General features: G+C 29.8%; 2 protein-coding genes and 1 long non-coding RNA gene across 3 annotated transcripts; all 3 read right to left on the bottom strand.

Annotated features, from left to right (window-relative positions):
• Positions 1–149: 149 nt before the first annotated feature.
• Positions 150–7,454, bottom strand: LOC135961404 (uncharacterized). The gene is made up of 6 exons (XM_065512902.1): positions 7,442–7,454; positions 3,315–3,601; positions 2,903–3,074; positions 2,636–2,782; positions 244–318; positions 150–157 (listed from the first exon to the last, which is right to left on the bottom strand). Exons 1-6 carry the CDS (start codon positions 7,452–7,454, stop codon positions 150–152), a joined length of 702 nt encoding a protein of 233 aa, XP_065368974.1.
• A 3,506-nt stretch (positions 7,455–10,960) lies between these two features.
• Positions 10,961–11,622, bottom strand: LOC135960041 (uncharacterized). The gene is made up of 3 exons (XR_010576569.1): positions 11,334–11,622; positions 11,133–11,275; positions 10,961–11,072 (listed from the first exon to the last, which is right to left on the bottom strand). It is a non-coding gene; the product is annotated as an uncharacterized LOC135960041 (long non-coding RNA).
• Positions 11,623–14,173: 2,551 nt separating this feature from the next.
• On the bottom strand, positions 14,174–26,841 carry LOC135961402 (uncharacterized). The gene is made up of 6 exons (XM_065512901.1): positions 26,625–26,841; positions 16,439–16,725; positions 16,027–16,198; positions 15,760–15,906; positions 14,438–14,810; positions 14,174–14,366 (listed from the first exon to the last, which is right to left on the bottom strand). The coding sequence occupies exons 1-6, from the start codon at positions 26,839–26,841 to the stop codon at positions 14,174–14,176; spliced, it is 1,389 nt and encodes a 462-aa protein (XP_065368973.1).

Raw genomic sequence — 26,841 nt, 5'->3', positions numbered from 1 at the left:
TCGAATCGGGAGTTATTTTAAAAATTTCTTTAAATTTTATATACAACAGCATACCGCTCAAAACATGAAAAATTTCCAAGAGTAACGTGCCATTTGTGAACCACAAATGTAGCGGACTTTTGGCAAAATTTTCAAAAAATTCGGGATTTTTAACATGCTGATATTGAACGAAAAATGCATGACCAACAATCACTAAAATTGCACAAATCGATCGAATTCCATCTAAATAACTCAAGTCCATACCCAATTGGCTGGTGGGGGGTTCAACGAGACGATAATAGTTGCGGCGTATTGAAAATGCCGTTAAGAGGGTGGAAACTGAAAGAAAACGAAATAATTAAAAACAAGTAAGAGAGTTATATTCGGCTGTGCCGAATTGTATATACCCTGCATCAAATTATACTTCAAAATAAAAATTTTAATAATATTTTTAGGTAACATAATTTATTTTTTTTTCAAAGTGGTTTTTTTCATTATTTGGAAAATTTTTTTTTTGGTTTTTTTAAATTAAAAAATTTTTTTTTTTGTTTTTTAAATTTTTTTAATATATAGCGAAAAAAACTTTTGGAAAAAAAATTCGGAATATTTTTTCTGATTTTGACCCATTGTAGGTCCAACCTACTATGGTCTTATATACGTCGTTACAAAGGTCTTTGAAATATCTATCATTAGATATCCATATTGTCTATATTAATGACTTAGTAATCCAGATATAGGTAAAAAATAGGTAAAAAATCGAGGTTGTCCTGATCGGGAAGAATTCCGGAGATATTGATGTATGAATCGTGTGTGTAAATTATTTGCGGGCTTCGGAAAGTTGATTTCAACAGACAGACGGACAGATGGAGATGGCTTAATCGACTCCGCTATCTATAAGGATCCAGAATATATATACTTTATATTGTCGGAAATGAAAAATGTAGAAATTACAAACGGAATGACAAACTTATATATAGCCTTCTCATAAAAATATTTAAAATCGAAGAAATATGAAATTTTATGAATAGATATACAAAAATAATTTACACAATTTAGAGTTTTATACTCGGCTATGCCGAATCTTGTAGGTCTCCTCGTATTTTAGTTGTTTTTAAACGTCAGACGGACTTTGCCTATTGAAAATAGACTAAATACGTCCGAGCATTCAACGGATAGAAAAGGGCCCATAATAAACCTATTTACCCCTAATTTTGTAGGTTTACCCATCAAACGGACCTAGGCTATGATTAAATATGGACCGATATTCAGAAAGTGGTTATTTTGATATGAAAGACCAAGATCGCCCAGGCCTGCCAAAAAAGTTTGAAGACCAACAAATTTAGGTTTTTCTCAAACTCAACCAGTGCATGCAAAATGATTGGGGGCTACTCAATCAGCAATTTATAAACGTTTGCAAACAGCTGGATTCACCCAAAGGCAGGGAGGTTGGTACTATACGAATTGAAGCCGAGAGACCTTGAAAGATGATTTTGTATGTCTGAAATGCTGCTAAAAAAATCATTTTTGCACTGAATCATTACTTTCGATGAAAAATGGATCCATTACGATAACCCGAAGCATAAGAAATCGTCTGTGAAGACCGGCCAACCTACCGAATCGACACCAAAGCCAAATATACATTGCGCTAAGGTAATGCTCTGTATTTGGTGGTAGCAAAAGGGTCCTTTCTATTATAAGACCATGAAATCTGACCAGACCATCATCGGCAATCTGTACCGAACGCAGCTTATACGTTTGAAGCGAGCATTGGCCGAAAACAACCAGAATATGCAGCCAGACATGAAACCGTAATATTCCATCATAACAACGCTCGGCCAGATGTTGCAATACCTGTTATCAGAACAGAGTATCCGAATTCGGCATGATTCGTTCTTGGCCTCGAAAGATGATCAGTTCTTTTGGCCCGGAATCCATATGGTGCTAGAAAGATGTGAAAAGGTCATAGCTAACAATGGCCAAAACTTTGAACAAAATTATTTTGACAAATGTTTAAAATAAAAGCTAAACATTTTAAAAAATTCTTCATTTTGAAGTCATAAACCCAACACAAATTGTTTATGTTGTCTTACATTTTAGTCTTCTACTTGACCGATTTTGCCCATTTCCAATACCAAACATTTCTGATCAACAGAGAATATTTGGGGATACACGACATAGCTAGGTCGTTGCAAATGGAATGACAAATTCACTAGGTGGTGGATGTAAAAATTTAAGATTTTTGTAAAGTTATTGGCAAAAAATAAATAATCACCCCTATCGGCAATAACATGTGAAATTTATGGTGCCATGAAATATCTATTTCCCTCGAAGGGAAAATTGCTATCGTGAACTTTTCATTCACAATAGTTAATTTTGTTCGTAACAGATGTTTATTGTATACAAAATTCCATCTCAAACTTTCACAACATGGGGAATTTTTTCACGTGAACAAAGTTTATGAAAGAATAATGGAAAAAGGGAACATATTTCATGTGAAATATTGATTCGCAATTTTGGTGATTAATTTTTTGTGGGAAATATAATTATATTAACTCATTTGGAAATTGTTTCTTTTTCAAAATTACTTTTAAAGAAAACCAAAATATAAACTGCCTTCTAAGAAATACTTATTATTATAATTGTATCTAAGATTTACCAGGTTGTTGGGGAGTTACTTTGTAATAATCCGCATTCTGTAGCTCTGCTGGCTGTCTTCTTTTTAAACAGGAGTCGTAAAGAGTTGACAAGATATTTAAAATTATAATTATTTGTAAAAACTTGTAAAGTACTTTTTCGGGACCATCTAGAAAGAGACATTAATAAGAAAACAAAGTACATCTAATGAGTTTGAATTCTAATAAAAATATTTATCAAATATTAATATTTTGAATATATTTATTATAAATTACATTTCTAATTTTACCTTTTTCAATAGTTTCCTTGGGTCGCTCACAATACTCAATGTATGTTCTTAAGTTTAAGCCAAATTTCTCTTGGAATTGTGAATTCAAGCAATTATGAACTAATTCATGATATTCAGAGCGCATTTGAAGATCAAGGGGACGTTTGTGAACCACATCAAAAAATTGTGTTATCTTGAAAAAAATAAATAGTAATTTAATTATAATAACATATTTAACAATTGAACTTCAAACGCAATTTAAATGAGTACCGTACTTTAATAGCATTTAATTTAGTCATGCTAATTGTTTGCTAATCACTTAATTTAATAAATAATCAATTCTTAATAACAGTATTTACATTGTATGGCTCTAGACAGTTGGCACAGATTTATTAAGTTTTATATTTAAATACATTTATTTACTTTTAATTACCTTATTGATTACTTTACTATCATTGTTGTATGGCAAATTATCCAGTATTTTTGGAAAGTTTTTACAACGTTCCATGCAAACTCCAAAGAACAGACGATCACGCCTGTAATGGAATTTATATTCGTCCGTATGTTTGGAGATTTGCCTCCATAAATTTGAGGAATTTTGTGGTTTTATTTCGGCATAAATCATACAGTAGGTTGTTTCGAATTTTGAAGTTTCACTATTGAGACAAGCATCGTAATCATCAAAATCGTATAGGGGTGGAAATACATTAAAGGATTTTGCTGAAAAATTAATAACAAAGAATTATTATTAAAAATAGATGGTATTTTTGTTTAATTATTATACCTTTCACCGTCGTGAGAAGGGTATATATAAGTTTGTAATTTCTACATTTTTCATTTCCGACCCTATGAAGTACATATATATATTCTGGATCCTTATAGATAGCGGAGTCGATTAAGCCATGTCGGTCTGTCTGTCTGTCCCTCTGTCTGTCTGTTGAAATCAACTTTCCGAAGCCCCCAAATAACTTACATACACGATTCATTCATCAATATCTCCGACTCGGTTGCTATTTAAAATCGAGAAAATCGGTCCACAAATGCCTGAGATATAAGGAAAAAACCAGGACAACCTCGATTTATTTTACCTATATCTGGATTACTAAGTCATCAATATAACCAATATGGACATCTAATGATAGATATTTCAAAGATCTTTGCAATGACGTATATAAGACCATAGTAAGTTGGACCTACAATGGGTCAAAATTTTTTATCCGAATTTTTTTTTTCTCCAAAAGTTTTTTTTCGCTAAATAATAAAAAAAAATTTAAATACCAACAATTTTTTTTTTAAATTTTAAAAAAACAATTCGAACATTTTTTTTTTTTGAAAAAACAACTGTGGAAAATAAAAAATAAATTTTGTTTACCTAAAAATATTTAAAATTTTTATTTTGAAGTATAATTTGGTGAAGGGTATATAAGATTCGGCACAACCGAATATATATTTCCTTTAAATAAACCGGATACTTTTGATTGCAAATAAAAGCCGTTTAGTAGTTTGAAAATTATAACAACTCTTTATTTATTTAAAATGTACAACAACCACAGAATTAAATAGTCACTCAATGTTTTTTTTTATACACTTTATAAATTCTCAGAAATACAGACACTTTATAATGTTTACGAATTCACTTGAAAAATACAGCACACTTTAAGGCACTCAGTTGATGTTTATTCGAATAGCGTCTCTGATAAACTGACTAACGACTGCAACCTCTGCCACTATTTATAACACTGCATTACCATCAAGAAAGCTCTATTTCTACAATGTTCTTTAACTGAATATTCGAATTCGAATATACGGTCGCAGCTAACAGCGTTGCCAACTTACGATCAATGGTGAACTGAAAGCTTTTATTTAATAATGCCCACAGATATGTTACAGTTTGCTATTACAGCACTGTCATTTGAAAGCATTATGCTACTTTTAAATCAGCCCTTAAAATCGTTATATTTGAATTCAAGTACAATTTCGTAACAATATGATAAATTTACTGAAATTTATTGTTGGGGATAAGCTAGTTCCTATGCTTAAGCCAGATCATTAGGAAACATGTTCCCAAAGGCTTTAGGAAAGCTAAAGATATTTTTATTTTTATATTATATTCAGATTTGTATTTCAAAATAGGAAATTTATATACATATGTATTAGTTTATATTCCTATATATCTGATATTAATATACAATTAAACATTTCTGAAATTATATAATAAACTTCTGACATTTTTTTGGGTATTCGGAAAATAATGGTTACACAGTGCAACACGAAAAAAATAACCATATACGGAAACCACTACGTGATAAAAGAACAAAAAAAAGGCCCGTGTCTCCCAGTTTTGCCCAAAGTCATGCACTTTTTCTTTATGGACCCCCAAAGATTTGGGGCCTCGCTGTCATTTTTACAAAAAAGTGATTATTTTCTCAGGCTCATATCTTGCAAACAGTTGGGAATACTGATTTACATTCTGAGGCAAAGTTGTAGCCCTTGTCAGAAGTAACAAAAATTGTGAACATATAAATTCAAGATCAAAATCGCAAAAAACTTAAAAAAATACAATTTGTCAAATACGAATACGGTTGAAAATATCATAAATAACTGATTACGTGATTCCAATTTTAAACCTCCACAAATTGGTTATAGCTCTTATATAAGGCCCACTTTCGAAAATCACTTCAACGACCATAAATCTCTTAAAAATTTTGATATTCACATAAAATTCCACAGAAGTTTGCTATACACAAAGAAAGATTTGTAGTAACTGAATTTGTTTCCATTCCAATTATTCAGCCTTAGTGACCTAAATTTACTGTTGTGGCTACTTAATTTCAGAAGGAAAGACCAAAATGTGGTTGCATCGAATGAAATTCTTCTTTATCAACTGACTTTCTGTTTATAGAACCGAAAAATTCAATGTGTGCAACCGAATCATTCGATTGGCAACAAATTCGTTTGCTGCTATGAATCTGTTTTCTCTGTGTAAAGATAAATAAAACGACCTAATTTCAAGGGCAAATTGTTCTTCGACTTGTCTGTACCCAAAACCGATTAGATGTCTGAAATCCTGCTTTCATTGTGTTTAGCTTATTTAAGTAACAAACCAAACAATAACCAAACTAATTTCATAGCGATCGGTTCCTGTCCATTTTAGAAAATTAGTCTTGATAAAAATTTTTAATAATTATATTTGCGGGATTTTGTCAAATTCCGCAATATTTTGAGTGAAATATGTTTGAGGGACGTAGTTTTAACGTGGAATATTTTTGAATCCAATTGAGATATTGACATGAAATTTTTATGTAAGGCAAAAAATTATCTTATCTAAACAAAATAAAATAGTTAGAAATAAATGTGGATCAAATTGTTCCTAATATTTGCAATCCTATTAAAATTTTGATACAAATTTTGAAACTCAATAAATATGTAATATGTAATAAAATCTTTATTTATTAACAAAATTCAATGAAATGTTCAACGTTTTTATACCCTTCACCTTCGTGGGAAGGGTATATATAAGTTTGTCATTCCGTTTGTAATTTCTACATTTTTCATTTCCGACCCTATAAAGTATATACATATATTGTGGATCCTTATAGATAGCTGAGTCGATTAAGCCATGTCCGTCTGTCTGCCCGTCTGTTGAAGTCAATTTTCTGAAGACCCCAGATATCTTCGGGATCCAAATCTTCAATAATTCTGTCAGACATGCTTTCGAGAAGCTTGCTATTTACAATCAGCAAAATCGGTCCATAAATAACGGAGATATGAGCAAAAAAACGGGACAACCTCGATTTTTGACCTATTTTTGATCTATATCTGGATTACTAAGTCATTCAACCGAGACGGAAGAATTCCCGATATATTGATGTATGAATCATGTATATAAGTTATTTGGGCTACGGAAAGTTGATTTCAACATACAGACGGACATGGCAAGATCGACTTCGCTATCTATAACGATCCAGAATATATATACTTTGTGGGGTCGCAAATGAAAAATGTAGAAATTACAAACGGAATGACAGATTTATATATGTATACCCTTGCCACTCATGGCGAAGGGTATAACAAGTAAGAAAGTATGGTCGGTCAAGTCCGACCATATACATAATACCCTACACTAAGTAAATGATCAAAAACTTTTTTCTTTTAAAATTTCAATAATTTATTTTCGTGAATGATTTTCGGAAGAGGACCTTAAATGGGAGCTATGACTAATTTTGGACCGATTAAATTAAACTGTATAAAGGGGGGAAATTTCGGGAGGACTTTTGTATGGCGGCTAGGTGAAATAATGGACCGATTTCAGCCAGATTCAGTAGGATTGCGACTTCCACTTTGCGCACAAGGTTTACATGGACAGCCAGCCAGGCAGACGGACGGACATTATTAAACAATCAACTCAGAAAGTGATTCTGGGGCGATCGGTATACTTTAAGGTGGATGTTAGACTAATATTTTTGGACGTAACAAACATCTGCACAAACGCATTAAACACTCCCCACTATGGTGTTGTAGTGTGTAATAAATTGCATTTGCTTTTTGTAAATGTTGTACTTGTAGTAGACATTATATTTAATTCGCCTTGATCGAAACAACTAGATAAATCAATAAAATATTTACAGCATAGTTGTAGGCTGATTTTAAATCAGCGCATAGTGGTACAATTTACAATATGTCGATACAAATTCTAAACACCATCCAATTTTCGAGCATTTCGGCAATCTTAATTACGTACACAGCAAAAATTTGCCCTAATTTACAAAATTCCTTATTAATTGAAGTTAACCTTAATTCAAATCTGGTAACAAATCAGTCTATTTTAAACTACTGTGGTTCGATTGCAAAATGATGTTTATTCGCGCAGCTTATAGATGACTTAAGGTAGGGTCACACATGGCAAATATTTGCTCAAAAAAGCGTAACCATTTTTATACCCTTCAGCTTCGTGAGAAGGGTATATATAAGTTTGTCATTCCGTTTGTAATTTCTACATTTTTCATTTCCGACCCTATAAAGTATATATATTCTGGATCCTTATAGATAGCGGAGTCGATTAAGCCATGTCCGTCTGTCTGTCTGTCTGTCTGTCTGTCTGTCTGTCTGTCTGTCTGTCTGTCTGTCTGTCTGTCTGTCTGTCTGTCTGTCTGTCTGTCTGTCTGTCTGTCTGTCTGTCTGTCTGTCTGTCTGTCTGTCTGTCTGTCCGTCTGTCTGTCTGTCTGTTGAAATCAATTTTCTGAAGGCCCCAGATATCTCCGGGATCCAAATCTTCAACAATTCTGTCAGACATACTTTCGAGAATTTTGCTATTTAAAATCAGCAAAATCCGTCCATAAATAACGGAGATATGAGCAAAAATCCGAGACAACCTCTGAAAATTTCATCAAAAAACACAATGTATTGCATGCTTTGACAAAAAAACAACAAAACGTATGCTTGGATGTGCAAGCTTTGTGTATTTTGTTTTTTTTGTGTTTTGTTTCTTTTGGCGTTGTTGTTGTTTTTTATACAACTAAACTTTTGTTTGGTTGTGTGTTGGTTTTTTTGACAAAAAATCAAAAATCGTATGTTTGAATGTGCATGCTTTGCGTATTTTGTTTCTTTTGGCGTTGTTGTTGTTTTTTATACAATTAAACGTATGTTTGGATGTGTGTTGGTTTCATTGCCTTGCGTATTTTGTTTTTGTTTTTTCTTTTGGTGTTTTGTTTCGTTTGGCGTTGTTGTTGTTTTTTGTGTTCTTGATAAATTTAGGATGCTGTACGCTGAAAGTGGGCAATGTACATACATATATACTAATTATAAAAAATAATAATGCATCCACAACAAAGGTGAAGGGTATATAAGATTCGGCATAGCCGAATATAGCACTCTTACTTGTTGTGTTTTGTTTCTTTTGGCGTTGTTGTTGTTTTTTATACAACTAAACGTTTGCTTGGTTGTGTGTTGGTTTTTTTGAGAAAAAAGCAACAAATCGTATGTTTGGATGGAAGCATATGCTTTGCGTATTTTGTTTTTCTTTTGTGTTTTGTTTCTTTTGGCGTTGTTGTTTTTTATACAATTAAACGTATGTTTGGATGTGTGTTGGTTTCATTGGCTTGCGTATTTTGTTTTTTCTTTTGGTGTTTTGTTTCGTTTGGCGTTGTTGTTGTTTTTTGTGTTCTTGATAAATTTAGGATGCTGTACGCTGAAAGTGGGCAATGTACATACATATATACTAATTAAAAAAAATAATAATGCATCCACAACAAAGGTGAAGGGTATATAAGATTCGGCATAGCAGAATATAGCACTCTTACTTGTTTTAGTACAAATTCGTTTGACGTGTTTACTCTTACAAGTGTTTTGTAAGATCAAACAGCATCAAATAAAATAAAATAAAACATTTTTGTTTTGAATCATCCTAAGTAAAATAAGTTTTTGAAATAAATAAAAGAATTCAAATGTATTTTATTTAGTGGTTACGTCTTTTTCGTCAAATATTTGTCATGTGTGACTCTACCTTTGGTAATTTTTATGGCGTACTGAAGAAAATATCGTGGCTGTAAAGGAAAGTGTGGAAGAAGATTAAAACCCAGCCGTTTAGCAAGTATTCAATGTATACCTTATAGATAGTAATTCTCACTAATGTCTGATCACTTGGCTGACTCTAATTTAAATATTTTGAGTACTCTTAGTAGTGCAGAGAGAAGTCAATTGGTTACTTTATACATCCCTGGTTATTTAGCGAAAAGGCAATTGCCTTTAAGTAATTTAATTAAAGTTACTTTAACGTTTATTTTGTTATGCACGTTTTGCTTAAGTATACTGACATTACAGGTAAAATTCGGGACAGTCCCCTAGAATTTATCGATTTGTCGTCGGTCGCTGGAATTTGGACTGTCCGTCCAGTACGTGGAAAATTTTGCGCAAAGATATTGACCTACAACCGTATAAAATCCAGCTGGTGCAGGAATTAGAACCACGTGACCATCATATACATTGTTTTTTCGCCGATTGGACTGTAGAGCAGTTGGAAACTGACCCAATGTTTTATCGCAAAACTGTGTTCAGCGATTAGGTTAATTTTTGGCTTAACAGGTTTTTTAATAAACAAAATTGCTGCATATGGATCCTACAGACTCCATTATATCTTGAAAAGTGCATAGTTTGGTTACATCATCAGAACTTATTTCTTCCAAAATAATCTGGAACTTGCGTTGCGGTCAATGGAGATTGTTACCGCACCATGACTTGATTTCGACAAATGGATCTGTCAATTGGCCTCCAAGGTCATGCGATTTGACACCTTTTACTAGCCAATTCGGATGATCCAGATAAATGATTTTATACAAAAAGCACAACAATCGGTGCCCGTATTATTTGGTGGTGGTTATATAAGACTCGGCATAGCAGGATATAACATTGTTACGTTTTTACCTTTTAAAAACGGTGGTTTATTTCCTTTAAATAAATCGTATACTTTTGATTGCAAATAAAAACAGTTTAAAAACATGATGAATGAAGCAGGCAGTCGTTAAAGACCGTTAAATATATATAAGAATCAACACAACCGAATATAATATTATAGTGAATTCAGCTCAATTTGAATTAATCTGAAGCTCTATATTAAATAAATTCTAAAAAATTGTAGTGATATTTTGAATTGATAAAATGTTGTCTTTTTTTTTAAATTAAATTAAATTTTAATTTACTAATTAAAATTCTAATAAATTAATAGGTTTATTTGTTATTCGTATATTATTCGTTATTCGTATATTAATGGATAAAAAGTAATATGTAATCGATTGAATATCCCAGTTTTTATATTACAGAAATTTCGAATATTTTTTATATTTTTTTTAAACCAGAATTAAACCGACATAAACTTGGCGAACAATTACAGTTTCGTAAACTTTGCGTAGCAGATTCATCTGAAGAAATTTGTAAATTTAATGTTAATATAGCTTTCAAAATATTTTTAATAAAATTGTACATTCTTCAGGATTTTAAGTGATGAGCTTTCGGTCGATTTTCCTATAAAAATTAAACAATATAAATATGTATTATTTTGAGTACTTAGTTTAATAATATTATTTATTACCTGTTTATAGTAATAAGAAGCAATTTTGTGAAAGGGATATTCCACAAATATGGTGATAATGAACGCCAATACAGTTGAGAATAAAAGCAGGCAAATCATAAGTGTTGCCTAAAAATAAAAACTATATTGAACATATTCTCTATATATTTGATAAAAAAAACAATTTACATGTTGCAAATGATTGGTAAAAACTGGTTCACGTTTATGACCATTTAGTAAATACAAAACGGAAAAATGCCATATATATATTTGAAATGATAATCTGGCGAATATACGAAATGCTTGATGGCTCAGAAAGTCTAAAAGTGTTACTGAAATAAAACAAAAATTTTAATAATAAAATTAATTCATAAAAATTCCAGTACTCACATGATTTACAAAACATGCCCAATAGAACAAATCCACCAAAAACTATCAAAAGAAACATATTACGATTTAAACCTGCATATAGTGCTGTCCATATCGATGGCTCTTGGAATATGACCACAGATCCCAGCCAACATATCCATACACCAATTGATATACTCATCCAAAATGCAAATTCAAATATCTGCACGGGTATACGAGATATTTGCTTGCCAAACTCAACATTATGACAATATTTCTGATAAATTTCGCCACAAATGATGCCGAATAAATAACCGCCCAAATTCGTATAAAATGGGGTGTATAATTTGTAATAGACATCTTCATCGTTGACATGTGTAAAACGGAAACTTCTAAGGAATATTTTTAGGTATACATATATTCAATTTTAAATGAAATATTTAATTGACTAGTGGCTGATGTTTATTAACCTTTATGAGGACTTACTCTGGCGATATAAGAAAACATGGCTCTAATTTGTTGAAGTAGCAAATGCTGAGGGGTATTAGGACAGCTAAAATTGCCAATGATGTGAATATTTTTCTTTTGTATTGCGGATATCTGAAATTTTAAATATTATTTAAATAAAACACTTAACACAAATATAATCGTGCAATAATTTTGAAGGACTGAGTTTTAAAATGGCATATTTTTGATTCTAATTGAGATATTGACTTGAAATTTGTTTTGTAAGACCAAAAATTAACTTATCTAAACAAAAAAATATAACACGGAATAAATGTGGATCAAATTGTTACTAATACTTGCAATCCTATTAAAATTTTGATACAAATTGTAGTTTTAGAAACTCAATAAATATGTAATATATAATAAAATCTTTATTTATTAACAAAACTCAATGAAATTTTCTGCGTTTTTTTAATTTGTCATTCTAAATAACAAAATGTAAAAAAATGTCAAAAGGTTAAAGGGAATCCCACAATTCCTAAAAATTGGAGAGAAAATCCCAAAAATGGTATTTTTAACAATTTTGCACATAGGGCACACATTTCTTTCGGAGCTGGGAAAATACTTTGGGGATAAATAGGGTGCACATCAAGGTTTCCAATTTTACTTTCCCTTTTATGACCCCAGTTTTAGGATTTTAGAACATGTGGCCCAAATTTGAAATTTTGATAAAAAATAGGTCAAATCCCAAAGGGCGTAGGGGCAACATATTCATATTATACCAAAATGTTGTCCGTAAAGATATCTTAGAGAAAAACATAAAACTGTTACATGTTCTTAAAGAAAGGTTTTTTTTAATAAAACAAGAGTTAGTCACCTTTTCGCCCAAAAAACAGCAAAAATCTACTATTTTTTGAATTTTTAAATTGAAAATCGTTTGTTTTTGGATCCAAAATTGATATTGCTCTGAAATATATAGTGTGTTATTCGTAATTTAGTTTTCTAAAAAATTTGAGTCCATTCGGTCCAAAATTCCTACCTATATTTTTAAAAAAGCGAACCAAATTATAGCAAAATTTTAAAACTTCAATTTTGAAATGCCTATAACTCGAAAATAACTTAAACTCGAATACTCCTTGGTTATGCCCATGTCAAATTTTATCCCGATCGGATGAGTCCTTTAGAAATGCCAGATTTATTTCCAAAATATTTTAATTTTGCCCCACTGTGCATCGTGAGAAGGGTATATATAAGCTTGTCATTCCGTTTGTAATTTCCACAATATAATTTTCCGACCCTATAAAGTATATTGGATCCTTATAGATAGCAGAGTCGATTAAGCCATGTCCGTCTGTCTGTCTGTTGAAATTAACTTTCCGAAGCCCTCAAATAACTTACATACACGATTCATAATCAATATCTCCGAAATTCTTCCGGCTCGGTTGCTATTTAAAATCTAGAAAATCGGTCCACAAATGGCTGAGATATAAGTCATTAATATTATTAAGTCATTAATATAGGCAATATGTATATCTAATGATAGATATTTCAAAGACCTTTGCAACGACGTATATAAGACCATAGTAAGTTGAACTTACAATGCGTTAAAATCGGAAAAAAAAATTTTAACCCTAATTTTTTTTTTCACCAAAAGTTTTTTTTCGCTAAATATTAAAAAATAATTAAAAAAACAACAACAAAAATTTAAAAAACAATTCGAAAAAATTTTTTTTCCTGAAAATTAAAAAAACAACTTTGGAAAAAAAATTAATTTTTTTACCTAAAAATATTTAAAATTTTTATTTTGAAGTATAATTTGGTAAAGGGTATATAAGATTCGGCACAGCCGAATATAGCTCTCTTACTTGTTTCATATACATATTCCACTATATGCATAAACAGTTTATAAATTTATCAAAGGTTTATGAAACTGATTTTGTATGGAAATTTTGTTTTATAAACCTTTGATAAATTTATAAACTGTTTATGCATATGGGGGATTGTCTATTTACAGAAATTAGTGTCCGAGATATAGGCAAACGGAATGACTAACTTATCACTCTAGGTGAAGATTATATTGCATGATATTAATGTATTGCTAAAGTAGGATGTTAGGACAATATCTTTGCACATTACAAACATTATCACTTTGGAAGTGTAGGGAATTAAAATACATGTAATTTTCATATTAAGTGTTAGGAACCAATCAAGGAAAAAGTTCCCTTCTCTCTAGGAAGCCTTTATGAATAAATATCGGTTTCCTTCCCTCTAGGAAGTCTTTATGAATATAAAATTATATAAATATAATACTTACTTGTGCGTTACAATCAACACGCAAAAGTAAAAGGCGAATATTTGCCAATCGGATGTCATATACCAAGTATGAGGAAAACCCTAAATATTTTAAACAAAACTTAAAATGTAATTCAAATTATTTACATACATAATGCCCAACAATATATACTTACACTTTCCGAAATATTATCAAAAATTAATAAATTCTTCCACCACTTTTCACGAGCAAAGGTGCGAACCGGTTCAGTTAAATGACGCCAAAATGGACCATCTTGCAGGCGGGTAAAGAAAGTCGCATTTACGAATATAAACAATAGCAATGAAGGAAGAAATCTAATGAAAAATAAAAATACCTGTAATGTATTTAATTTACTGGTTTATTATTTTCGTAATTGTTTTCATACCTAATATAACGCATCATCATTCCTTTACCGAAAGCCTTAACACAATTCCTACCACTCGAATCGGGAGTTATTTTAAAAATTTCTTTAAATTTTATATACAACAGCATACCGCTCAAAACATGAAAAATTTCCAAGAGTAACGTGCCATTTGTGAACCACAAATGTAGCGGACTTTTGGCAAAATTTTCAAAAAATTCTGGATTTTTAACATGATGATATTGAACGAAAAATGCATGACCAACAATCACTAAAATGGCACAAATCGAACGTATGCCATCTAAATAACTCAAGTCCATACCCAATTGACTGGTGGGTGGTTCAACAAGACGATAATAGTTGCGGCGTATTGAAAATGCCGTTAAGAGGGTGGAAACTGAAAGAAAACGAAATAATTAAAAAACAAGTAAGAGATCTATATTCGGCTGTGCCGAAATTTATATATAGCCTGCACCAAATTATACTTCAAAATAAAAATTTTAAATATTTTTAGGTAAACAAAATTTATTTTTTTCCAAAGTTGTTTTTTCATTATTTGGAAAAAAAAATTTTCAATTGTTTTTTATTTTAATTTAAATTTTTTTTTTAGTTTTTTAAATTTTTTTTTAATATATAGCGAAAAAAAACTTTTGGAAAAAAAAATTCGGGTTAAAAAATTCCGATTTTGACCCACTGCAGGTCCAACTTACTATATACGTCGTTGCAAAGGTCTTTGAATTATCTATCATTAGATATCCATATTGTCTATATTAATGATCCAGATATAGGTCAAAAATCGAGGTTGTCCCGGTTTTTTTTATATCTCAGCCATTTGTGGACCGATTTTGCTGATTTTAAATAGGAAACTTCTCGAAAGCATGTCTGACAGAATAATTGAAGATTTGGATCCCGAAGATATCTCGGGTCTTCAGAAAATTGTTTCAACAGACAGACGGACAGACAGACAGACGGACAAGGCTTAATTGACTCCGATATCTATAAGGATCCAGAATATATATACTTTATAGGGTCGGAAAATTATATTGTGGAAATTACAAACGGAATGACAAACTTTTATACATATACCCTTCTCACGAAGGTGAAGGGTATAAAAATTTCACAACATGGGAAATTTTTTGACGTGAACAAAGTTGATGAACGAAAAAAGGAAAAGGGAACATATAACATGTGAAATATTGATTCGCGATAGGGGAGATTAATATTTTGTGGGAAATAGAATTATATTCACTCATTTGGGAATTGTCCAAAATTACTTCTAAAGAAAACCAAAATATGTATAAACTTCCTTCTAAGAAATACTTATTATAATTTTATCTAAGATTTACCAGGTTGTTGGGGAGTTACTTTGTAATAATCCGCATTCTGTAGCTCTGCTGGCTGTCTTCTTTTTAAACAGGAGTCGTAAAGAGTTGACAAGATATTTAAAATTATAATTATTTGTAAAAACTTGTAAAGTACTTTTTCGGGACCATCTAGAAAGAGACATTAATAAGAAAACAAAGTACATCTAATGAGTTTGAATTCTAATAAAAATATTTATCATATATTAATATTTTGAATATATTTATTATAAATTACATTTCTAATTTTACCTTTTTCAATAGTTTCCTTGGGTCGCTCACAATACTCAATGTATGTTCTTAAGTTTAAGCCAAATTTCTCTTGGAATTGTGAATTCAAGCAATTATGAACTAATTCATGATATTCAGAGCGCATTTGAAGATCAAGGGGACGTTTGTGAACCACATCAAAAAATTGTGTTATCTTGAAAAAAATAAATAGTAATTTAATTATAATAACATATTTAGCAATTGAACTTCAAACGCAATTTAAATGAATACCGTACTTTAATAGCATTTAATTTAGTCATGCTAATTGTTTGCTAATCACTTAATTTAATAAATAATCAATTCTTAATAACAGTATTTACATTGTATGGCTCTAGACAGTTGGCACAGATTTATTAAGTTTTATATTTAAATACATTTATTTACTTTTAATTACCTTATTGATTACTTTACTATCATTGTTGTATGGCAAATTATCCAGTATTTTTGGAAAGTTTTTACAACGTTCCATGCAAACACCAAAGAACAGACGATCACGCCTGTAATGGAATTTATATTCGTCCGTATGTTTAGAGATTTGCCTCCATAAATTTGAGGAATTTTGTGGTTTTATTTCGGCATAAATCATACAGTAGGTTGTTTCGAATTTTGAAGTTTCACTATTGAGACAAGCATCGTAATCATCAAAATCGTATAGGGGTGGAAATACATTAAAGGATTTTGCTGAAAAATTAATAACAAAGAATTATTATTAAAAATAGATGGTATTTTTGTTTAATTATTATACCTTTCACCGTCGTGAGAAGGGTATATATAAGTTTGTAATTTCTACATTTTTCATTTCCGACCCTATGAAGTACATATATATATTCTGGATCCTTATAGATAGCGGAGTCGATTAAGCCATGTCGGTCTGTCTGTCTGTCCCTCTGTCTGTCTGTTGAAATCAACTTTCCGAAGCCCCCAAATAACTTACATACACGATTCATTCATCAATATCTCCGACTCGGTTGCTATTTAAAATCGAGAAAATCGGTCCACAAATGCCTGAGATATAAGGAAAAAACCAGGACAACCTCGATTTATTTTACCTATATCTGGATTACTAAGTCATCAATATAACCAATATGGACATCTAATGATAGATATTTCAAAGACCTTTGCAATGACGTATATAAGACCATAGTAAGTTGGACCTACAATGGGTCAAAATTTTTTATCCGAATTTTTTTTTTCTCCAAAAGTTTTTTTTTCGCTAAATAATAAAAAAAAATTTAAATACCAACAATTCTTTTTTTAAATTTTAAAAAAACAATTCGAACATTTTTTTTTTTGAAAAAACAACTTTGGAAAATAAAAAATAAATTTTGTTTACCTAAAAATATTTAAAATTTTTATTTTGAAGTATAATTTGGTGAAGGGTATATAAGATTCGGCACAGCCGAATATATATTTTTTCTTTTAAATAAACCGGATACTTTTGATTGCAAATAAAAGCCGTTTAGTAGTTTGAAAATTATAACAACTCTTTATTTATTTAAAATGTACAACAACCACAGAATTAAATAGTCACTCAATGTTTTTTTTTATACACTTTATAAATTCTCAGAAATACAGACACTTTATAATGTTTCCGAATTCACTTGAAAAATACAGCACACTTTAAGGCACTCAGTTGATGTTTATTCGAATAGCGTCTCTGATAAACTGACTAACGACTGTAACCTCCGCCACTATTTATAACACTGCATTACCATCAAGAAAGCTCTATTTCTACAATGTTCTTTAACTGAATATTCGAATTCGAATATACGGTCGCAGCTAACAGCGTTGCCAACTTACGATCAATGGTCAACTGAAAGCTTTTATTTAATAATGCCCACAGATATGTTACAGTTTGCTATTACAGCACTGTTATTTGAAAGCATTATGCTACTTTTAAATCAGCCCTTAAAATCGTTATATTTGAATTCAAGTACAATTTCGTAACAATATGATAAATTTACTGAAATTTATTGTTGGGGATAAGCTAGTTCCTATGCTTAAGCCAGATCATCAGAAAACATTTCCCCAAAGGCTTTAGGAAAGCTAAAAATATTTTTATTTTTATATTATATTCAGATTTGTATTTCAAAATAGAAAATTTATATACATATGTATTAGTTTGTATTCCTATATAGCTGATATTAATATACAATTAAACATTTCTGAAATTATATAAAAAACTTCTGAAATTTTTTTGGGTATTCGGAAAATAATGGTTACACAGTGCAACACGAAAAAAATAACCATATTCGGACACCACTACGTGATAAAAGACCAAAAAAAAGGCCCGTGTCTCCCAGTTTTGCCCAAAGTCATGCACTTTTTCTTTATGAACCACGAAAGATTTGGGGCCTCGCTGTAATTTTTACAAAAAAGTGAGCATTTTCTCAGGCTCATATCTTGCAAACAGTTGGGAATACTGATTTACATTCTGAGGCAAAGTTGTATCCCTTTTCATAAGTAACAAAAATTGTGAACATATAAAATCAAAAAAACTTCATCTTCAAGATCAAAATCGCAAAAAACTTAAAAAAATAAAATTTGTCAAATACGAAGCCTATTAAAAATGGTTGAAAATATCATTATCCCATTATCACCTATGTCTTCCCGAAATAGGACTTTTTTGAGTGAAATATGTTTGAGGGAAGTAGTTTTAACGTGGAATATTTTTGAATTTAATTGAGATATTGACATGAAATTTTTATGTAAGGCAAAAAATTATCTTATCTAAACAAAATAAAATAGTTAGAAATAAATGTGGATACAAATTTTGAAACTCAATAAATATGTAATATGTAATAAAATCTATATTTATTAACAAAATTCAATGAAATGTTCAACGTTTTTATACCCTTCACCTTCGTGAGAAGGGTATATATAAGTTTGTCATTCCGTTTGTAATTTCTACATTTTTCATTTCTGACCCTATAAAGTATATATATTGTGGATCCTTATAGATAGCGGAGTCGATTAAGCCATGTCCGTCTGTCTGTCTGTTGAAATCAATTTTCTTAAGACCCCAGATATCTTCGGTATCCAAATCTTCAATAATTCTGTCAGACATGCTTTCGAGAAGTTTTCTATTTAAAATCAGCAAAATCGGTCCATAAATAACGGAGATATGAGCAAAAAAACGGGACAATCTCGATTTTTGACCTATTTTTGATCTATATCTGGATTACTAAGTCATTAATATAGACAATATGGATATCTAATGATAGATATTTCAAAGTCCATTGCAACGATGTAGATAAGACTATAGTAAGTTAGACCTACAATGGGTCAAAATCGGGAAAAATATTTTTTAACCCGAATTTTTTTTTCATCAAAAAATTTTTTTGTCATACAATTTTTTCCAAAAAAAATAAAAACTAAAAAAAAAAATTTAAAAAAAAATTTAAAAAAAAATTTTGAAAAACAAAAAAAAATAAATTTTGTTACCTAAAAATATTTAAAAAAAATTATTTAAAGTATAATTTGGTGAAGGGTATGTAAGATTCGGCACAGCCGAATATAGCTCTCTTACTTGTTTAAACTTGTCATTCTAAATAACAAAGTTTAAAAAAAAAACTTTTAAAAAGATCAAAGGGAATCGCGCAATTCCTAAAAATTTGAGCGAAAATACCAAAAATGGTATTTTTTATAATTTTGCTCTTAGGGTCCACATTTCCTTTGAGGCTGAGAAAATACTTTGGGAATAAATAGAGAACACATCAAGGGTTCCAGAGCTGCATTCGGTTTTCTGTTCCCAGTTTTGGGATTTTTGATATGGCCCAAAATTTAAATTTTAATATAAAATAGGTATATTTCCGAAGGGCGTAATGACGAAATGTTCTAAAAATAGGACATATATTTTTTATACCAAAATGTTCTTCGTAAAGATACCTTAGAGAAAAAAATAAAATTGTTATATGTTCTTAAAGAAAATTTAGTTTAAATAAAAAAAGAGTTTAGTCACCTTATCGCCCAAAACTAGCAAAAAAAAACAATAATTTTTTTTAATTTTTAAATTGAAAATCATTTATTTTTGGATCCATAATAGATATTGATATGCAATCATTTGTATATAATTACAAATTTAGTTGTAGAACTAACAAAGAAAAATTGAGTCCATTCGGTCCAAAAGTACGTCCTATATTTAAAAAGAAGCGGACCAAGGTATGGCAAAATTTTAAAATTTAAATTTTGAAATGCCTATAACTCGGAAATTATAAGAGATAAAACACACACATGTTTTTCCAAGTCCTATCCGAGCGCTTTCCAAAAATATAAAAAGCTTTGAAATCGGTTGGGAAACAAAAAAATGGCACGTGTTTAAAAATTTTACATGTCGAATGTAGCCTACTTTGAGCCCCCATGGCGCTGCCCCTAGCCTAGGATCTAGTTTAATATCTTAAACTTGAATACTCCTTGTCTATGGCCAACTCAAATTTTATCCCGATAGAACCAGCCGTTTAGAAATGCCATATTTATTTCCGAAAAATTTTGATTCTGCCCCACTCTGCCTCGCTACTATGATGGTGTAGGGTACAATGATTTGCTCATGTACTCAGGTTAGGGTATAGATTTTGGCGCAAATTTACTCCTGTAACAGTTAGTCCGTTGAGAGTTTTTTTACGGTATGCTAATTTAGTGACAGAATACATTCAGAATTTTTGCACAAAAGATTGTAGTCCGACATTTAAAAAGTAAAATTAATTTTTAAATTTAAGATTTTTTAATTGATAACATGGCTATAAAAATTAATGTGCTAAAAATGTAAAAATATGACGGTAACTTCAAGTAAATTATAAAAGTTAAAACAATTTAAATGTCTGCTCCTTTGTTTTTGGTTTTAAACATAAAAACAATTATAAAGTAGGAACTTCAACCTTTTCATAAGGTTGTTAACACTTAAGTTTCGGTTTCAAATAGTTTATAGTTTACAAAACAACAAACATTTTAATGATTTTTTTATTAACACTTAAGGTATTTACAGACGACAGTACTGTGTATTAAGACTTAAATCCATACAGTTTTTCAGAAAATCATTTTGAAAAATAAATTTAATGTTTTTTTATATTATCACTTAAGGTATTTGCAGACGACAATGATGTGTATTAATACTTAAATCCATACAGTTCGTCAGGAAATCATTTTGAAAAATAAATTTTTTGTTTTTAATTTATTTTTTTATTGATAATTGATGGTTTTCTGCAAATTTTTATTAATTTTTTTATTATTATCTTCACATTTAAACACATACCCGATACATATGAAAATAAAAAGTTTTTGAATTATTTTAACACATTTAAGAATTTAAACAAATCTTTTGCATTATTAGAATATCTAATACAATTTCTGTTAAGACGTTTTTAACAAATATTAATACTCAGTATTGTCGTCTGTTTCAATTAATTTATAATACTAACAATATTTGCCTCCAGTTACATTTATTAATTGTATTAATATTAGAATTATTAAAAATAATACGCGGTAGGAATGGAATTTTTCCATTTTTTTTTTTGGTAAAAATTCTTATTCTTAGGTTTATTTTAATTATTCTTTTTCGGTTTCAGAACAATTGAAAACTTTTTCGTATGAGTTACAAAATGATACTAAATTTACGTTTTGTGCAAACAATTTAATTTAGATGCAATTGAATACAAAATAAAAACAAAAAATTATACAAAAAAAAAAACAGTAATTATTTCATAAAATATACATAACTTGTATTATTATACAGCAAGTCATTTCTATATACAACACATAAATACTTTGCGGTTTTTTGTTTTGAGAATATTTCAGAAAATAATATTTATTTTTGTGAATTTTATAAAATTTGTATGGGACCTATTATTGTTTTAATGCAGAAATTATTATAAAATACTTATCGGAGCTAGTAAGATTTATAAATACAAATGTACTACTTTGAGTCCATAAAATTGTCTTGAGGAATTTTGGGTGATTGCATAAATTTTGTGGGTCTTTATCCTCAAGTAATAAAATTAAAAAAATGACCTTTTATTCATTTTGGAATTTTGATCGATTTTCACAGATATTCTTATGAACCAACTTAAAAATTCTTAAACAATTTTTGGAATTTCACAAAAGTATACACATTTTGATTTGGGGATCCAACAAGTACTCGTAAATACATATTTATTAAGACGAACAATAAAATGTTTTTTTTTTCGATTTTAAATTTGTTCTGGTAAACACCACATAATTTACAAAATTTAATAATATATATTTAACATTTAAAGGTTAACAAAATGTTTATCTGGTCATTTTTAAATGTGACCAAACAGAACTGGTTTTAAAAATATTACTTTTTGTTTTATTCATATTAATTTTTAATCGAATGAACTTAAAAAAATGTAAACAATTAAGAATACTAATTAATTTATTGTACTACTGTTTGTTCTTAATAAATATGTCTAAAAAAAATTAATAAATTTGTTCACAAAATACCAAAAATATGTACAGTTGCATTCATACTAAATATAGTATAGTCGGTCAAGCCCCTACCGTATGATACCCTATGCCGACTACAATTTTCTTTTAAATTTCTTTACACTTCGTATAAAGTTCAGGTAAAGAACTTAGAACCAAAAGAACGAGCGAAAAAATTGAGGTAAAATTTTATATTTTTCACCAATTTATAATTCAAAATACAAATTTTAAATATTTTTAGGTAAACAAAATACATTTTTTTTCCAAAGTTGTTTTCTTACTTTTTTGGGAAAAAAAATTTTTGAATTATTTTTTTTTTTTTTTTTAAATTTTAAAATTGTTTGATTTTTCAAATTTTTTTTGGTGAAAAAAAAATTCGGGTTAAAAAATATTTTTCCGATTTTGACCCATTGTAGTTCCAACATACTATGTCTTATATACGTCGTTGCAAAGGTCTTTGAAATATCTATCATTAGATATCCATATTGTTTATATTAATGACTTAGTAATCCAGATATAGGTCAAAAATAGTTCAAAAATCGAGGTTGTCATGGTTTTTTCCTCATATCTCAGCCATTTGTGGACCGATTTTGCTGATTTTAAATAGGAAACTTCTCGAAAGTATGTCCGACAGAATTATTGATGATTTGGGTCCCGAAGATATCTGGGGTCTTCATAAAATTTCAACGGATAGACAGACGGACATGGGTTAATCGACTCCGCTATCTATAAGGATCCAGAATATATATACTTTATAGGGTCGGAATATTATATTGTGGAAATGACAAACTTATATATACCCATCTCACGAAGGTGAAGGGTATTACAAGTACGAAAGTATAATCGGTCATGCTCGATCATATAATACCCTACACCGATCTATACTCGTAAATATGATTTTCAAAATTAAAATTTTTAATTTTTCCATACTTTGCATACTTTGGTCCGCATTTTTTAAATATAGGGCGTACTTTTGAATAGAATAGATTCGAATTTTTTTTGTTAGTTAAAAAACCAATAATATACAAAAGATTTCAGAGCAATATTAATTATGAATCCAAAAATAAACGATTTTCAATTTAAAAAATATTAAATTTTCGAAGTTTTTAGGGCGAAAGCTGACTTAACTCTTTTTTTATTAAAAAAAAAACTTTATTTAAGAACATATAACAATTTTATGTTTTTCTGTAAGATGGCTTTATGAAGAACATTTTGGTATAAAAAACATGTCCTATTTTTCGAATATGTCGCCCCTACGCCCTTCAGAATTTTACCTAAAATCCCAAAGCTGGGATCTGAAAACGAAAAACAGCTTTGAAAATCTTGATGTGTTCCGTATATATCCCCAGGTAATTTTTGGTCTTACAAAACAAATTTCAAGTCAATATCTCAATTAAATTCAAAAATATGCCACTTTAAATCTCCGTCCTTCAAAAATATAGCACTTTAACAAATTCGAAAACTTCTTGCCTACGCTCATGTCAAATTTTATCACGATCGAACCATACCAGATTTATTTCCAAAAAATTTTGATTCTGCCAGATTCTACATTCTAGAATTACCTTAGCGCCATCGATATTTGGCTTTGGCCGGGCTTCACATACGATCTTTTACGCTTCGGGTTATCGTAATGGATCCATTTTTCATCGCAAGTAATGATTCGGTTAAAAATAAGTTTCTTTTATAGCTTAATTTCTTTCTAGGTACACAATTTTCCTGGTTTTGGATATATCCTGCTGCTTGCAAACATTTTAAAATTGATGATTGAGTAGCTCCCCACTTTGGTGTTTAAAGTTCAAATTCAAAACTCTACTATACCTTCTGTAGCCATGAGCAATTTTAAATTCCACTATCTGTTTAGTTATTACAGATTTATTTCCTCTTTTTTTTAAATATCCCCACTGTGCACTGTATGTACTTGTTTATCTGTAGGTCAAGAACATCATCATTTGAAACTGAATTTAACACAAAACCTGAATACGAATTAGGGTATTCTATTATTCGGGTTAAGCCGATCGTTGATGCAACGTAACCGTAATGTTGACTTAACATAAGACTTTAGTATTATTGTACTCGTAGAACATGAAATTGACATAAAAATCCAAGCAAATTTATATATATTGCTAAATATTTGAAAAGACATTTTTTCTTGTAATATTTTATACATAAATAAAAATGATACATTGTTTCGGTCTAAAAACATAACGTATTTTTAAAGATAATGAAAAGTGATTGCAATTTTTTCTTTGAAATAAAACTATAAATTCCATTCCTATATGTAAATTCTTAATAAAATTTCGTCTAATCTCATAACCGGAATAACGGTCAACAGATTGAATACCCTAATACATATGAATATCTTTTACTTGTTTGAAAATTAAAATATTTTTCTTAAGTCGAAATGTTGTTGAATTCAATGGCTAACAAAATATTGTTCTAAGATGTTTACTTGTATTTTTTCAGTTTTAATTAAATTATATGTATTATGTCAGTAATAAAATAAGAATTAAAAAATGCTCTACACTCAATAATAAGTTGCTGTAATTATTTAAAAACATTTAATCTGAATAATTTACATACGCATTGTACACATATTTTACCAAATAAACTTGATAATAATACCGAGTTATATGCCAATATTTGAACTATTAATGAATTTGTATAATATTTGAATAAATCTAAGTATTTTTGAGAATTTTTATATTGAACGGTTAGAGTTTTATTTAACTTAATACAAGTATAAGTTTTTTCTGTCTCAATCTTTACAAGTAGTAAATAGTTAAAAAAAATCCAATCCAATTACACCAACAATTTAGGATAAGATGAATGAAACACAGAGATTCTAAAATTATGGTTTGATAGTGGTTTTCCTACAATAACATTCAATATGTGGTATAAATAATTTAATCTTATATGATCAAATGCATAATGAAATCATGCTCAGATATAAATCGAAGAAATTATTACCTTTGGAATATATTAATATACATAGAAATGTCGTATCTCGTTTTTTTTTTTAAATCGAGTTTTTTACATATTCTGGTAGACAAAACTCAAATAGACCTCCTTTAAAAAATCCAGTTTCTTATGTTGACGGATAACAGATTTACAGTAATTATAAAAAAGCCCTAACTCATTTAAAAAATCGTTTGAAAGAAAATCCCCTAACACATTTAACATTGAATGCATATTTTTTGGTTTATAATAAAACAAATTTTTAGTTGTTTTTTTTCAATTTCACTTTCTGATATTATTGAGTTTTTCCTTCTCCTTTAAAGTAACTAAAAGTTGAGATACGATCTTTCTATAATAAGCCATCGATATGTATGTAAATTGATACAAATTTGGTTTTTGACTAGGTAAAATGTCTAAATAGATGGCCTAATATTACAAAAAGTTTGTAAGGAAACCAACAACATTTACGGAAGTCTTTTGAGGAATGACAAAGTTCAAGTTCTTTTTGGGCAACAAATACAAAAACAAAATGCAGCAATATATTACTTTTTATAATTGTTACTAAATTCGATTTCATCCTTGTTAATTTTTTGTATGTGGGCAATTCCATTGCATCGTACGTGACAATTGTATATAGAGTGGAATAGATTTTGCGAAAATAAGAGTATCTGAAAAATAATTTGGTCTTTATGTATGTTCCATTCAGAGGGTAATATATTTAAAAAAATTAGTGCTTTCAAATAACTGATGTTCAAAATATCGAGCGAAATAAGGGTATATCGTACGTGACATAAAATGGAAGTAATTTTGAAGTAAAGGATTTTTCAATAAGATTGCTACAAAAGTTTTTTTTAAATAAAACAATCAATATCAATGAAATTCTTTATTCCTGTGAAAGTACGTTCGATGCCATTATGTACGGAACTCGATTTCTTTTGCATGACCACCATGGACACGCTTGCAGAAGTCCAGACGCTGAAACCAATTTTGTAGCATAAATCGGCCGATACTGCTGCAATTTCACTTTCGATATTCGTACGATGTTCATCAGGAAATAGTCAACAGGAAATAGTCTAACGGCGTCAAATCGCACGACCGAGGCGGCCAATCGACTGGACCATTTCGTGAGATAACACGTTTTCCAAACTTGGTTTCCAATAAATTGATTGTGACATTCGCTGTGTGACTTGTGGCGCTGTCCTGTTGGAACCACATGTCCTCCAAGTCCATATCATCCAATTGGGGCCAAAAATATTCTGTTATCATTGAACGGTAGCGATCATCACGGAAGAAGTGCGGCTCAATGACGCCGCCGGCCCATAAACCGCACCAAACCTTAATTTTTTCGGGATGCAATGATGACTCATGGAGTACGTGTGGATTGCTGTCTGACCAATAACGCAT

The sequence above is a fragment of the Calliphora vicina genome, chromosome 5, assembly GCF_958450345.1.
Source record: "Calliphora vicina chromosome 5, idCalVici1.1, whole genome shotgun sequence".
NCBI classification, from domain to species: domain Eukaryota; kingdom Metazoa; phylum Arthropoda; class Insecta; order Diptera; family Calliphoridae; genus Calliphora; species Calliphora vicina.
This window is presented reverse-complemented; position numbering and strand designations above follow the sequence as displayed.

Excerpts from the sequence above, each read along its gene's own strand:
- LOC135961402 (XM_065512901.1), bottom strand. The coding sequence starts at position 26,841 with ATGCGTTATTGGTCAGACAGCAATCCACACGTACTCCATGAGTCATCA. Across the intron at positions 16,726-26,624 it reads CCAACAGGACAGCGCCACAA|CAAAATCCTTTAATGTATTT; the intron begins GTCACACAGCGA and ends TTAATTTTTCAG. Across the intron at positions 16,199-16,438 it reads ATAGTAAAGTAATCAATAAG|ATAACACAATTTTTTGATGT; the intron begins GTAATTAAAAGT and ends ATTTTTTTCAAG.
- LOC135961404 (XM_065512902.1), bottom strand. Across the intron at positions 3,075-3,314 it reads ATAGTAAAGTAATCAATAAG|ATAACACAATTTTTTGATGT; the intron begins GTAATTAAAAGT and ends ATTTTTTTCAAG. Across the intron at positions 319-2,635 it reads AGTAACTCCCCAACAACCTG|TTTCCACCCTCTTAACGGCA; the intron begins GTAAATCTTAGA and ends GTTTTCTTTCAG.